The 16163-nt window shown below is 40.5% G+C and overlaps 1 protein-coding gene across 1 annotated transcript in view; it reads right to left on the reverse strand.

The window, feature by feature from the left end:
• Window positions 1-13353, reverse strand: part of CLIC5 (chloride intracellular channel 5) — a 60000-nt gene extending 46647 nt beyond the window's left edge. The window contains exon 1 of the mRNA XM_052809751.1: window positions 13001-13353. Coding sequence (XP_052665711.1) covers window positions 13001-13063 — 63 coding nt within the window. The 5' untranslated portion in view covers window positions 13064-13353. The remainder of the gene's footprint in view (window positions 1-13000) is intronic.
• Between the last annotated feature and the right edge of the window lie 2810 nt (window positions 13354-16163).

Genomic DNA, 16163 nt, shown 5'->3' on the forward strand with positions numbered 1-16163 from the left:
GGGAATGGGACTGCGCTTCCTCTAAGTTCCCCCCTGGTCACATCCTTCCCAGGCTCTCCAGGGTTGGACCTGAGTAGCTGCCTACAATCAGCACTTTTAAAAATTATTATTATTATTATTATTATTATTATTATTATTATTATTATTATTATTATTGTAGAATCATCTCTTTTGAGATAAATATCAAACCATGAGATAGAGATTATGCTTAGCCCAGTAAGAGGATGAGGTATCCCTGTAGACACATATCGTAGGGCTGCTGGTTTCAGTGTACCAGGATGGGCAGGTAGATACTTCCCAAACTGGAACAAATCTTCCTGCATGTATGTTCATCTGCCTTTATTACACACTGATGAGTGAGAAGTAAGACTTATGGGGTATTTAGAGAAATACATACTTGGAGATGAACTAAACCCCAAAAGATTACATTCATGCACTCTGAGGAGATCCTTGCAGCTCCATCTTGGAGCAGGGTGTGTGCTTAATGCAGAGGAAGCAACAGATCATTTTTGAACCTCAAACAAGACCCAGCTCTAGAACTGGATCTAGAGTTTAACTGGGAGATTCAGATATATTGACTTTAAAAAGAAAACAAAACAAAAAATTCAGAGTTAGAGCACCTCAATATAAGAAGGGGCAACTCAGTAAATCAAGGCAAAAATACTATTCCTTGCCAAACTGCATGGGCAAGTCAACAGTCAGAGAAAAAAGGTAAATTAAAATGATCCAAATGCTGGTGAAAGTCTGCAAAAAAGGCTTAATAATGAAGGGGTTTGGAGCACTGGATCTTCTTGGCATGTCCTGAACATTTAAAAGAACTGGACACAGAAAAACAACTAAAACTGTCATTCTGAGAGATCCTATAACCTGCAAGAATATTCCATGATTCTACCCCTCTTCATCCAGGAACAGCTTTTTGAAAAATACTATAAATAAAATAAACAAACAAAACAGGTCTCCAGTTGCACACTGAATCAGCAGCAATGGCTCATCACAAAACACAGGGCAGTGAAAGAAAATAATTTCCTCCCATGATATGCATTCGTATCTGTTTGAAGCTGCCCATTCAGCAGCTAAAAGCAAAAGGAAAGCAGTAATGCAGCGTGCCTGTTGACCCACACAAATTGAATCACAATCTAGAAAAACACCGGCAACAATAGCAATGATCCATCAGGGCCGGTTTCTCTGAATTCCACTTGTTTCAGACAATACACAGGTACAGACACGCACCAGCACCCAAACAATAGCTATATGCGGTGGGTGGCAAGGTTCAGGATGTTTATTTGGGTGTTGAAATGTTGATGGGGTGGACAAGCCTGGCAATTGATACGGAGAAGCACCTGCCCAACCTCAGCATTAAGTTGGTATTTTGTGAGGAGTTAGACCACAATGCTTGAGTAGCTTTTACAGTCGTTCTTCTATGTAAAGAGAAAAGAAGGAAAGCAATTTTAGCTGAAGAAGCTACTGGGCTACACAAATATGAAAATGAATGTTGGTGCAAATGTTTCATAGAAAATGAAGCCAAGGCACGGGGATGTGGTGTGACTTAGACAATGACAGACAGAAAGAGAACGCGTCTCTGCTATCTCCCAGTTTAGCTCTTTCTTCATCTCGGCCTCAGGGTCTGACCCGCGCTGACACAGCATTCAGAGCCCTGGCCAAGCCAGCATCTGCTCAGCCTCTGAAGGCCCTTCCAAAGTCTGGCCCTTGCATATCCAGACAAAGATATGCAATCACATAGTTAACCACCACCTGAACTAATCACATCCTGGAGACAAAGAGATATTTTAAGACAGGCAAGCAGCCTCTGAATATAATTTCTATCAGACTGACTTTGGCCAAATTTGTGTTATCTGAGACACAGAAATCAAAGATTTCTTCTGTGCTCGAACCAAGCCCTGCTCTTGTTTGCCAAGATACCCTCCATTGCAATGCCTTCCTGGTTTGTAGATATTATGGCTTTATTGACTCAAACTATATGTGTTTCATTACAGCATATCTAGTCTGATCTGAACCAGAAGAAGAAAGGGCATGACTTCTTTGGTGGTTCATTCCAATGGTTAATCACCTTTAAAGTTACTATTAAGCTTATTTCTAATTTGACTATATCTGACCCTAACTATTAGTATGTCTTATTATACTTGTTACCACTATATTAAAAAGCCTGCTACAGATGCATTTAATATTGCAGTCAAGTGACATTTGGTCTTTTACTTAAATAAGAAAGACTGCCTCAAGGATGGCAATCTGAAGTATTTTTTAAACGTTAAAATTATTCTTGTCTACATCTTTTTCAATATCATAACATACATTAGCTTTGTGTGCATTTAAAATAGCCAGACAAAAGATAATATAAACCTTGACCCCTCCTTACTAATAGCAAAGGAAAAAAATTCAAAAGCATAGTTGTGACTAGTATAATTTGTGTATTTATTATTGGAATACCGCAAATTACGAAGCAGGTGGGGCACATGAACACTGAATTAGTCGTGCTAAGTGCTGTACAAAAAACAAAAGGCACAAGAGCTATGCCTAAATGATGGAGCACAGGACCAGAGCGGTGTTCTTGCTGGACCTCTTTCCACAGGACCACCGCTTCTCAGCTTCTACACCTATAAAGTGCTGACCATGACTGTAAAGTGCTTCAGAATTGCTCTAAAAAGGCCTTTGTATTTTTTATCTCAGGGACTGGGTTTTGCAAAGAGACTCATGTTCAGAGACGACTGCCAAAGCATGGAGCAGCCTGCACAACCTCCTTTGCAGAACTGGGGTCTAAGTATGCTTAATAGCTGTCAGCATCTAGGCAGGTTATGGATCTTCTATTTTCACCCTGTGTTTTACTACTAAGTGTTTAAAAAAAAAACAAACCAAACCCACAACTGCTGAACATTTAAAACCTATGCTAAAATATCTTTTCTAAATTGCAAACAGTTGTTGACCTTAGCTGTCAAATGTTTTTTTGAGATGGAGCATACATCTCCATGGATTAGCTCATCATACTTTGAACTTCACCGCTAGCCTGCAACAGCACACACTCTTTGGAGGTGATTAGCCCTTTTCCAAACAGTAAAGCATTATACTTCTATGTCTTTATTAGCAGCAGGAGTTAGAAAATTTTATATCTGCTATGGCATCTTCATGGTTAACAGAAAGGGAAACTAAAGCCATACCTAAATCAAGCAAACTTCCTATGTGTGTAAACTCCATTCCCAGTATCATGAACAGGTATTAACACCTGAAATATTAGTGAATGGCAAACTGAGTCATGATATTCTTTTCTTAGTCCAGAGGAAACCAACAAATGCAAGAGAAGCAACAAAAATAGTCAAGAAATGGCTTTTTTACAGCCCAACTTACATAAGGAGGAAAAAAAAAATTACTGTTCCCATATATAATCTTTGCAAGTTTTAAATATGTGAAATTCAAGTTTTATAGAATTTAAAGTAAACGAAAATCAGCTTTGGCCTTGAATATTAGGCTTTGAACATTGTTATTACGTTTTGCATCAAGCACCTACAGGTGAATGCCATGGGCTTCTGTCATCTGCTCTGCACACAAAATTAGTGACTATCAAGAATGAGGATTTAGAAGAGCAAACTATCACTGTCTGAGCAACTTCATCCTTAATATAATGACATTTATGCCAAAGTAGTTATAGCAGGGATACTGTCCTACAGAGGCGTTAATAAGTTATTACAACACAACCCTCCTGAAATACATTTCAATTAGTGCTTTATCTCAGCTTTATGCAGAGTTGCCAGAAATACATATAAAGGAGATATTTCAATGTCTTTTGGCAATCAGGTGCATGGGAAAAAAATTGGAGAAGCACCCAAGCTCCAGATATACAATACCTCTTAGGCAGAAGTTGAACCAGGGTACCCTGGAGACCAACATACAAGTCATGGAGATTAGGACACCAGTATAAATTTATGACTCTGAATGCACATAAGAACAAGCAATAAAAACAGAGAAGTTGAAAAAGAAGGTACTACAGAAGATACAAGACCCTAAGAAGGAAAAAGGAAGGCAGGAAAGAGTGGACGGGGTGCCAGCAGAAAGGAGTTTTGGCTCAACTGCTGCGGGAGGCAGCTCAAACTGAGCTCCCCACCACTCCACTGCCTGGCTGGGCCCAGTGCGGTGCTAACACGGCTGCACAAACTCTGGGATAGAGCTAGCTCATGTCCAGACACTTAATAAAGCACCCAACAGCCTGTACCTGAGAGCAGACAAATGTCCAATTTCCTCTGGTTTGATTTCTTTTATGTCCAGGAAATTAAAAATTTCAATATACTTTGTCAGGAGACAGTTCTACATCAGAGACCTGATCCCATCATGTATTTCTCTTCTATTTTAAGTGGTGTTCAGGATGCTATGCTGGGATAAGGGTGAAGAATGTTCCCTGCTCCCATGATGTGTCCACATGTGGTGGAGAGGGAGTGGTATCAGCATTTTATCAAGGTAAGGAGAGCCTGAATAACTTGCCTTGGGTTGCTGAAGGAGGCAGAAAAGCAAAAAAGTAAAAAAAAGCCTCCCAAGAATTTGCGTAGAAATCTAGTAATTTTACTGAGATTAACACGTTTCAAAATTTGCATGGCAGGATCTTTTCATAGTTTGGTTAGAGCTGGACAAAAAATAATGAAAATCAGAGTTTACAGCTGCTGGGAGCTGTTGCTGTTGCTTTGTATTAAGATACAGTGCTGAAACAATGATTTGTTCATAGAATGGAAAGTCAAAAAAAATGTTGATTTGCATTTTGACTGGTGCCATTTTAACATGGCAGAACTTTGCTATGGTGTTACAGAATGGTATCTCAGGTGCTTCGTGTCCCAGTCTCTTTTCTGAGCACATCTTCTCTTATAACACTGTAGCCATGTGATTTCTGTAGTGCACCAGAGTCACTGAATCAAAGAGGAATCTGTGTTCTATCATGGAAGATCCACTTCAGCCAGCGAACACCACCATTAAAAAATGATACTTATAGAAGGGTAAAGTCATAAACACTCTAAAAGGTAAGTTACGGAATTATTATTGTGAGGGACAGAATAATACTCATTTACAAAGAATCATTTAATTTAACAGAGTCAGAGAAAACATCCTATGGACCCATTCTACATTTATGTGTGAACTTGCAATCAAGTTGCGTAGCAAACAGCAATGACATGCTGTAAATGTAATCAGTTACAGAAAGTTCTACCCTTACGTATTATTAGATAAAATTAATGGCTTTGGATCTTCAAAACACAGGCGAATACATTTTGAATTACTTTTGTTCCACTGTAATAATTTCCAACTCTTAAGTCTAACATAAAAATCATGCCAGGAATACATGATGCTGATCAAACTCATCAGACCTACAAAAATCAAAGATTTTTTTAACTCATAGCTCCAGATGTACATATATATTACTGTTATCACATCTAGATGAGTTTTACTGCATGTCAGCAATACAGAAGAAGTGCAAACAAATGGGGAGAGCAAGGAGCAAGGAAGGAAAGGGTATGAGGATCTGTTCTGGACTTTGTTCATGTTAAACTTCACTGTGTCAAACCAACTGCTTCAAGCTATTTTCAAAGTACCTACTATAGCACTTTAGATACCTGCTCGGATTTCCTAGTTCACGTAAGATTTAGAGATTTGAATCCAGTATGAATCCAGCACAAAACCAAACCTTCCTTATTCCAAATGATTCTCCCTATGACTTCCAGTCAGCCTTTGTGGGGAAAAGAAAAAAAAAGTATCATTGAAAACTTCTGTTATTCATGTATAAAACTAACACACAAACTCACAGCCCTTTAACATCTGTCTGACTCTGTTAAGAAAGAGTAATGTGAAAAATCTTCTACCAGAGCTCTTAGCTGCAAAATGGAAATACTAGTGTTTATGTTACCTCTTTGCAGCATTGCTGGGATTATTTTGCTGGTACCTGCCAGATTTTGAAGAATTATGTGTCATACAAGAACTAAGTAATATTGTTGCTGTAATGATCAGTATGTTATCCTAAACAATCCTTACACAGCCTTCCATCAAAATATATTTGATATAGCCAGATGAACTGATACTAACATTAAACTCTGGAGCACAGGCAGACTTACTTCCTACTGGCTCTCTTGGAAAGGATCCCTGTGTATTTTTGGGATGTTATGTCAAATGATCTCTGTGACATTTGCTGTTCTGAATAACTGCAGCAGAGTCATATATTGCCGATAAAAGTTTCCTGGGGACACTTACTGGAGCTTCGCTGTCATCGCTGAACCATGACACAACAACCCGTGAGCCTGACGAGATGCGTGCTGCCAGAGATGGAAAAAGAGCAATCTACAGCTAAAAGTAGAGCACCCAAAGCATATCGGTGGCTATTTCTAACTACAAGCAATAATAATTACGAATATCACCAGTTCTTCATGGTAGAATTAAAACACTGTATTTACCTGATTTGACTCTGCAGCTCAGAAAAGCTGGAATAAAGAAAGGAGTTAGTAGGTGGAGTTTAAAGAAGATCTCAAATACACTTAAGCTAGCCTAACTCTACTGCCACTGAACTCAGCAGTACAAACCTGATTGGCTTTTATGGCCATGGAATATGACCAATGCTGAATGTTTCTGAAGACTTATCCATTCGAATTATGGATCCAATTTATAAAGGCATTTAAGGAAATAAAGTTATGCATAATCAACAAAGCATTTGAATATGTTCATTTTAATCAGATGTTCTGATGACAATTAACATATATATTGATGCCATCAAGTTCAATAAAAAGCAAGTTGTCACAGCCATTTATATGAGGAAAAAAACCAAACCATGCCAGATAAGGCTGTCATTCACCTTTAGCCATAAACTAATGATTAGAACATGAACTCAGGCAGAAGGAGACATAGCTGAAAATCCCTTCTTAATTGGAGATCCAGTTTTCCAAGCAATCCTAAAAGCATTCCAGACTAGGTTCAAGGTGGCAGGGATAGTGATTACAACCCTGCCAAGTCCTTTTATAAATTTGGCCTGCTTAAACTATTCACTGTCCATCTCTCATATTCCCACCAACGAGGCACTTGTCTTGATGCAAAACAAAATCTGCAAATGCTCAGAGAGAAAACAGACACACAGGCATACAGACTCTGGGTTGTATAACTCTGGCTAAAGCTTCTTTAAAGTATTGGTTTTCTTCGTCACAAGGCAAAACAAGCAGCTTGTGATTTTAAAACATTTGCTAGGCAGCTATTTGTTAATTTATTGAATTATTTTCTTTTAACAACATAAGATTAAAGCAAAATTACATCTTGCCAAGATGGATGTTTTCCCCTTGACTATTCTTTTTATTATTTTATTGAAAATGCTCAATAAAAAGACCAGAGAAGTAACTATCAGTCCAGGCAGTATTTCCTTGATTTAACTGGCTCTGTATGGAGTTACTATTAATTTGTGATTCAAATTTAGGAAGCCTGACTCTCTTCTTGTGCCCATCATATATATATAAACTCTATGGGTTTCAACCCAGTCACTCCTGATTTGAAAAGGTCTAAGCAAGATAGGAACCAAGCCAGAATTACACTGAAATGCCTGAGTCCCCCTGCATGGAGCATGAAACACGTTTACAGGTGTTTAAACAAACCTAGTAAAACTATCTTCCTCCTGGTATATATGCTGGTGTCCAGACTACTGGTAAACCTTGTAAATTTGGTAACCTTAATACTAACACACAAGGCCAGTACACTAGAAGAGGAGACTTAGGATGCTGATCATACACTGCCTCACCAAAAGAAGTTTGGAAGATACATGAACTGTGGTGCCCACCATCTGCTCAACAGCTCCGAATAGATGAAAAATGCAAGATCCTAATAAGCCCCCATGCTCACACCACTTCCATGGCGACAGCTGAAAATTGTCAGAGACTGCAGGCACTATATGTTTCTGCTTTGTAGGGTGGCTACATCTCTTTCAAAATGTGAAAGGCTTGGCCAACCTCATGACCAAGGATCCAAAAAAATGTTATTGTCGGTCTTGGAGCACCAGACAGGTTGAACCAGATGTTTCAGTATCATTATTCTTCCTTTTGTTTTTCCCTCTTTATTATTTCCTCTTTACCTAGAAAGTTTCGCTGAACATAGGAATGATTTTGTATGGAAGCCAAAAGCTGAGTTCATAATACCCAGTAAAATACCCCTACTTCTCAATAAATGGAAATGAACTTTGTACCTTCCAGATCTGATTGTGACTTCTACTCATCAACAAAACACTACTTGAGGGCAGTCTACAAATCAAATAAATTACAGAGCCTGTATTCTTATAATGGATTAAAAGGTTCCTGTCAAGTTTTCTCTCCCAGTTTGTAAAGCCATTATTGGTTTTGATAATCCCGAAATTCTGAAACAGAAATCAGTTTTCTTATCAGAGTGACTCTCTTATGTTACAACTACAAAAGCCTCAATAGTGGGGAATGACTGTTTGTACCAGGAGTAACATTTTTATATCTTCCTTTAAGGCTACATTGAAGCAGTTCACCAAAATCCAAACCAGGTTTAGTCTGAAATCACCTTTTGGCAGAGACAACTTTAAAAAAAAAAATCAAAAAACAAAACCAGAAAATGCACAAGAAGAAATTTCAGAGTGCATAAAAATCTTGCACCTCCCTGGGACAATTTCTGGGATAATTGTGTCCAAAGGAGAGGAGAAGGGCAGCTACACCCTCCCGGGAGCAGTGACTCCTGGGCTTTTGACAGAGCACACTAAATCAGCAGGATGACTGCTTTGTCCTGGACAACCAGGCTCTCTGACTGACTGATTCATTCAGGGATAGAAATTTCGGTGCCAAATGTTGCCATCGCTTTCAAACACACTCCTAACAGACAGCTAAAACTCCCCGAAATGAAACCATTGGAGATGACAAAGGGCTCACAGGTTCCTTGGATTTGCTGCTCCAGGAGACTGTGAGCATACCAGGACTAAGCTCTTCTCTTTGTGATAATCCTCGAACAAGAAATGACTGTAAGGGCCCCTACAAATACTTCAATGCTGTCAGTCCTTGAACCATACTTTGGCTGGTACCGTAGACCCGAGACATTGCAAATACACCATCACGGTGCCTGGTCGTGCACAACACTGAGCTCCTAACGGGAGGAACAGGCTGAGAGCGCTCAGTGCGTTTTATGCCTTTAAGACTTCAGCTGGCAGACGGGAATAGGTTCAAGGTCTGAATCAGTGAGTGTGGAAGATCAAGGCCTTTGAGAGATCCCTCTTGCTTTTTATATTTGCAAGCATCTTCATGTTTTCTCGTGATGGCTGTTCAGTGTGACTGCAGTTGAACACTTTGTGAAGTAAAGCCTTACACCTTTTAAGCAAAAGCTCTTGCACACCTGAGCTGATGAACATATCCTGAATGTTAATTACTCAATACCACAACAATGACTCCTTGCAGAAATGACTGTCTGCCAGCTGACTACTCATTCTCCTACTACCACGATGATACTACCATCTTTTGATTGTCAGAAATATGGATTAACATATATCTCATTATAGAGTGTTTCTAAAGCAGGATGATTTTTAAAATGAAATGTACTTTGGACCATTCCTGTGGTTTGTTTGCTTTCTAGACTGCACTCATCCTGACCAATGCAAATAGACAGCTGTACTCTCAAGTCTTATTTGTATCATGCTTTGTTTTCCATGTTTACAATGTATCTCCCTTCAAATTAACTTTCTGGATATTAGGCACTACTCTAATTCTGAAATGCAAGGAATGTACATCCAAACACCCGTTTCTACTGCAAACAAAAAGAAACCAGAACAGTTTTGTGATCCTCCTGTATGTATTTTAATAGTCTGTATGTAAAAAGAGCACCATTCAGTTTAGTCACAGGTGCAAGACTGCCAGAAAAAGCTAAATATGCCTTCCATCAGGGTGTCATTTATACAGAAGCACTTTGCTCCTCCAGCACACAAAGAATTAAAATTAACCTGAGTTACAACAAGCCGGGTTAAGCACAGAGCAAGCACTACCTCCCGATGCTCGCTTCGCCAAAGCTGCTGCTGCCAGCGTCTCGCACTACCGCGTATCAAGCCTTTTTCTCTGGCAGCCTCTTCCAATTCCCTGTCAAACAAGTTTAGAGAGGGAACTGCTGCTGGAGAGTTTCAGCGTTCACAAAAAGCCTGCTTACACTAACTGCAGATCTGATTAAGGCGGCACCACCTCCCCGGCGGACCTCACCGCTCCTCGGCTCTGCCCGTTCTCACCATCAGTCTGCTCCTGTCCTGCCCCAGATCTCTCAATCAAGCACCTTGCAAGAACAAACACTCGTTCACAAAAAAAAAAATCTCACAGATCCAGGCTAGGGCACCATTAGAAAAACAGTGAAATCGATGGGGATGATAACAAACAGGCATGATAACCGCTTGAGCTGTCTCTGCCAGAGCAGTTCGGCTAGCTGTGCCCTGGTGGTGCCCAGCATATCTGCATAACTCAGGAGATGATAGCTGACCTGCATTAGGTTACAGCACAGCTCTTTTGTGTACAGTCACCTCGCTACTTGTCTTTCTAAGGCTCCTGCTCTCCTGGTTGTTAAATAAGAAGGGAAATAGAGCAATTGTGTAACACCTTTCTTTTTTTAACCTGAGACAGGAACTACTTTTATTAGAGACTCTATGGCTGGGGAAAAACAGCCCTTTCTGGTTTATTTGTGCTTGTAGAAGATACAGTTTTCTCCAGGCCATGTCTACTGCCCTGCATTTTTCTTACTGATCTCTGTGTTTTCTGGCTCTGTGTTCATTTGAGGATGCAGGGCAGAACTTTTTTCAAGGGAAATATTAGTGCCACAAAAATCAAAGGATGAAATGCTCATTGACCCCAACATCTCCTGTTACTAGAACTTGCCTCAAGTGTGGGCCAGTATATTTAGATTTGCCACTTGTCCCAGCATCACATACTCATCCAGAAGTTGCCACCTTTCAGTTCTTCTTTCCAGTCTTAAAACAGATTGAGCAAGTGCCTTGTCATTTGCAGACTTTCTCCTGGATCAGCCTTCCTGTTTTTCTCCCCTTACTAATATGCTATTCTTTTAAATTTCATGCTCTGGCAAGTTTTCACCTGTTCATATTTCTCTTATATGCTCCTATTTTTCAACTTTAAGTTCCTCCCTTGCTTGGATGTTCTTCTCTTACTTATTTTTCAACTTCTAAGATGTATAATTTAATACTCTGGTTATATGCTTTACTATACAACTTTTTAGACTTTTAATTAAATTAATGGCACCTTTCCAAAATATCAAGAATTGCAATTTTTCAACCTAAATGGAAAGTCTCCAGGCAGACACCAATTAATTCTTTTACTCCAGCTCTGCAAATTATGAGTTTTATGTGAGAGTGTCTATGCAATTCTGTAACATGCATTATGCAGGAAGTCACATTACTAAAAATGTTCTTTCTGGAGTTATAAATCTTCAAATGATGGCATGGCCGAATTGAATGCAGTGCAAATTTTTTCCAGTAACTTACGGATCCAGAACTTCACACAATGAATCTGGGCAATGACCTTCACTTTAACAGCTGATGCAGTCAAAGAACCATATATCACAAACATCCGTATCGGCCTCAATAAAATAGTGTGGGCACTAAAACAAACCACCAGTTAAAGGTTTGCATTCCAGAATACATTTGTGATGACAGAGTGCCAAAAAATCCCATTAACCTATTTTTTAGCCCACAAACATCTCCATTAAACTCACTTTGGTAGAAACAACTTGTAGAGGAAAGGTATCGGGATGTATGGACATACGCAGGTCCCTTTTAATACATTAAGGCCTATTGGGCAGTTATGAACCAGGAATTCTTGTAAAATCAGTTTGCTAGGGAGAAAGACCTTGTTGCTGGCTCGATGAGAAAGGCTGCACCTGAACTGACTGGTTTTAGAAGACGTGTGAAGAAGCCATGTATACACATCATGGATGTGGCTGACATTTCAACTTACAGCCCAAAATATCCATCGGGGAGTACAAAGCAGTTATATACCCTCAACTTGACAGAAAGGAGGGGTTGGAATTTGCTTTCCCAATCATTCAGTACTGTGTTTGCAATGGGCCTGATATAACTCCCACATATTAATAATAATCCTACTGATTTACAGTGATGGTTTAGGCTCAGCGAGACCAAACACCTGCATTTTATATGGGCATAGTGGATTTTAGCCTCGACGTACATAGAGGCTTTGAAACATGCTCTGAACATCAAAAAATCTGAGCTCTTCACTGGGACAGAGTTTGCATGAAGTTTGCAGTTAGTAAGATTGTATGTGTAATGGGTTTGAAGTGTGCCACTGATTTTAATGGTCAGATTTTCATAGCCCAAGACCAAGAGACGTACCCAATTTGAAACATTCTGAAATCCTAACATATAACAGGTGTACTTATTTTTCTATATTTTCATTAAATCAGTTTCTGTTCTCAGTTACCCTTGTATAAAATCAGAATGAGCTTCGGGCTGAGGAAACTGAGAGTAAAAACTGATTTAGTTTTCATTTTTTTAGAAAAATAAAAGTATTGCAGGAAATAATCAGAAGACTGCCAGCTTATCTCAGTCCTTTTTGTTTTATGATCCACTAGCATTTCAGACCTGACAGCCTCTGCCGAGGTACCAATAATGGTACCCCTCAGCTCTTCATGCTCTCTTCCCAAAAACAGAGAAGCAAGTCAGGATTCTTATAGAAAAACCTGAATTCTAAACCCTGAACTCTAAAGTTAGGACACAGTACATTGCAGGCAGCAGGCTAAGAATAACAGGACAAACTCACAGGGAGAGAAATAACAATAAAATACAGGAACTCTGACTCTCCCTCCACAACATTACCTAATTCTAATGTCACGAAGAAGAAAGCAGTGTGAATGTGTGTGCAAGAGATAACAGGCTGTCAAAGCACCGCTTCTGCTCAGCGCCAGAAAATTAAAGTTTGATTATTCAATAGAAGCCGAGCTGATCCGAGAGTCACACCAGTGTCCAGTTCACAGTGCAACTTACCTTCACAAAGAGCTCAATTTCAGGGTCCTTTCCTTCCCCATTAGCAGGAACAGAGTCTGTCATTTTTCACCCCCAAGGCTACCAGCTGATCTCCCACTATTAAGTAGCAAAAGGAGGTTTCAACTGCACAGTGGGTAGGTTTCCCTTCTGAACAGCTCTCACCAAGCTGTTAAAACATCATTCATAATGATAAAGCTCAAAACCAGCAGAGAAAACAAGTTTGCGGGTTAATAAATAAATAATAATCATAAAAAAAAAGCAGGCGGCAGAGCAGCAGTCCCTGTTACGGCTGTGTAGTTCTTCAGAGCAACAAGTGCTGCTGTGCTCTGGTACAGTATCCTCATCTGTCAGAGCTGCAGTTCTCACTGCCTGCCCAAAATAGCCCAGAGCATAAAAAAAGAGGGTGGGGTTAACTCACAGGGGAGGAGACAAGGTCCTGGTACCTACAGCAGGATCAGCCTCTGAGCAAATAATTCTGCTCTTCCCCATTTTCAGCATTTCTGTTGTTCCCTCCCTTGTTCTTCGGCTGGGAGCACCAGTGCCAGGGGAAGAGGGAAGGTCTGCAGCAGGCTGGTTTCATTGCTTGAAGCAACAGTGATGTTTTTTCCTTCTTTTCCGAAGGGTGTTTTTCCTGCTTCTAGCTGTTCAAAATCCTAACATCGTTATTGCCAAGAAAGGTAAGGAAAACAAAAGCCAAATTTCTTCACCCTGTGCATTGGCTGTTGCATCGGTGTAAGGAGCATGCAGAAAGCAGAGCTCTGCCTCGGCGAAAACCCCTGTGCGTGGTACAAAGTGGTACAGAAGCCGAAACTGAACACTCTTAGGTGAGAAAAGCACCCGTGGTGCCACCACTCCTGGCAGAGTTCAGGAGCAGAGGAACGGGAATGGGGTTACACAGGAGAACGAAGAGCTTCAGGGCCCTGGGAAAATAAAATGTTTGGGTCCCGTAACTATTTCTCAGTGTGTCCAGCGGGGTGCTGGTTGTAGAGGGGGGACGGGAGAGTGATGATACGCTGGGGTGGAGTACGGAAGAAAACTTTCAAGGGCTTCAGCCTGCTGTTGACATACTGTCATCCTCTATACTCCCTTCCTTCGCCCTGCATTCCTTGCGTGACTCAGAGGTCACCACACAGCAACCCTAAGCGAGAGGTGACACATGATAGAAAGGCCTGACACAGCTAAAAGGCATGGAGGAAAGGAGTGCTGGCACAGCAGGGGAGAGGGACAAAGGCAAAGGCGTCGGGTGGGACCTCCTCCTCATTGCCATCGTTGCCCGGAGGAACTTCGTGCCCTCCTGCCCTCGGGAAGTCCCTCCTGCACCTCTGCCCTCCCTGTCTGCTGCTCCTGTTTCGGGACCGCCGAAGCTCTGGCTCGCAGGCTGTTTGCAGCTCGCACCGCCAGACGTGAGCAGCTTTGCCTTCTCCTTCTGACATAGAGAGGCCTTTTGGGTATGGTTTTGACATGATCAAACACTCGCCTTTCCTGAAAGTGCTCTTAGCTGTGTGCTTTTGCGATGATCTTTAATTCTCTCCCGTGACCTCTAGGCATTTGACACGGATCCAGAGCAGTAGCAGCTCTGGCTCTTCAGGTAAGTTCTACGGGAATTTCCCACAACAGCCATTTCGTGTGCACTCCATGAAGCACTGAAATGGTTAACAACTAAATCTCATTATGCTGTTGCAACTGTAATTACAACATAATCAACATTATAATTAGTGTAAAAGTGTGCTTATGGTTTTTAGATCTAATTAGCACTCATTCAAATAACTGGAAGGTTAACTATAAGAGAATTAAGTGTTATTACTACTTTGATTTCAAATTTTTTACAGGTAATTTTTGGACTAGGCACATTAATTACCAAACATTTATAGTATAATTATTCTTAGGCCTACCGGCAAACTTCCAAGGACATGGGCTAAGTGTACTTACATGTGGCAAAAAGAATCATTGCACTGTAATTATATATTACAGTTATAAAAGTCTGCCAAAAACGTAACTGTAGTTCACCATATCTCTAAAATGCATCCTTAAATAATATATTATCAACTATATGATTATAAGCTTTTGTTTTTGCTGAAAAATTATTTTGCTTTAGCACCTCATGTGACAACATAATTTCCCTTTAATGAGGGTTCCTGGAAACAATGGGAAGTGGGTCATCTTGACTGAAGTTACGTGTAGCTCCAGCCCCACAGAAAACAGTTTTGATATAGGTAAGTGCTTTGAACAATTTATATCACAGGAGCGTATATATCAGCTCTGGAAGAGAAAATACTGCCAACTATGAGAACAGTATGGAGGTAATACCGCTAATGCTAAACCAAAATGTTGAAATAAAAGCAGCATTCAAGATACCAGCACTTATGAGATGTGATGCATGCAACCTATTTAGATGTCTATTTTAGAATGAAAAAACGTGTCCTAGAAGTGCCTACTTTTTTCCACTGGTAATAAAGGGAGCCCAGGGTTAACAAGCTCAGATAAAGACATTATAATGGTCAGACAAATCCCGCTGTAATTATTAAGTAAAAGAAATCTGTGGCTTTAGTGCCTGATTTCTATGCACATGTCATCTCTCACTTCAGAAGTTGTGCATGCCTTGCGCTTCTGAAAGTTAAACTCTAGATGTAGCAATTTCGGTAGAGACTCAACATGTCAAAACACTTAAATCCTTCCTTCCCAATTACTGTCTGGGCTTAGTGGTGTATTACAATTAGTTTGCAAGACGAAGAGTATTGTGCTGAGGCTCAGCAAAGCAGAAGGGAAACTGTGCAATACAGGGAAAGGGAGCTAAGATGCCCTGAAGCTGTTTCCATCTTGACCCAGATAAGCGCTACTGCAGGAATGGGCCAGAGTCCGTCTGGTTCAAGATGCTTCTGGGCAGCAGTGTCTCTGGAAGGTCCCTTCCCCATCCGCTTTCACCCATGAGGCACCATCTTGCACTCATCCCCTGCCCCAGGACTTGATAAGGGATGGTCAGAGGTTACAGAGGCTGTAGTGTGAAAACCACACATCTGATATTCCAGCTGTGTTTTTAGGTAACCACAGAGAGAATAACCCAGCCCACCTCAAAAACCCTCTGATTTTCAAAAATCTCCCTATGGAACCCCTAGAAGAGACCAAGCAAAACAGAGTCCTTGTTCATATAAATGCTGTGGTTTTT

Source organism: Harpia harpyja, chromosome 15, assembly GCF_026419915.1.
Source record: "Harpia harpyja isolate bHarHar1 chromosome 15, bHarHar1 primary haplotype, whole genome shotgun sequence".
Classification (NCBI taxonomy): Eukaryota; Metazoa; Chordata; class Aves; order Accipitriformes; family Accipitridae; genus Harpia; species Harpia harpyja.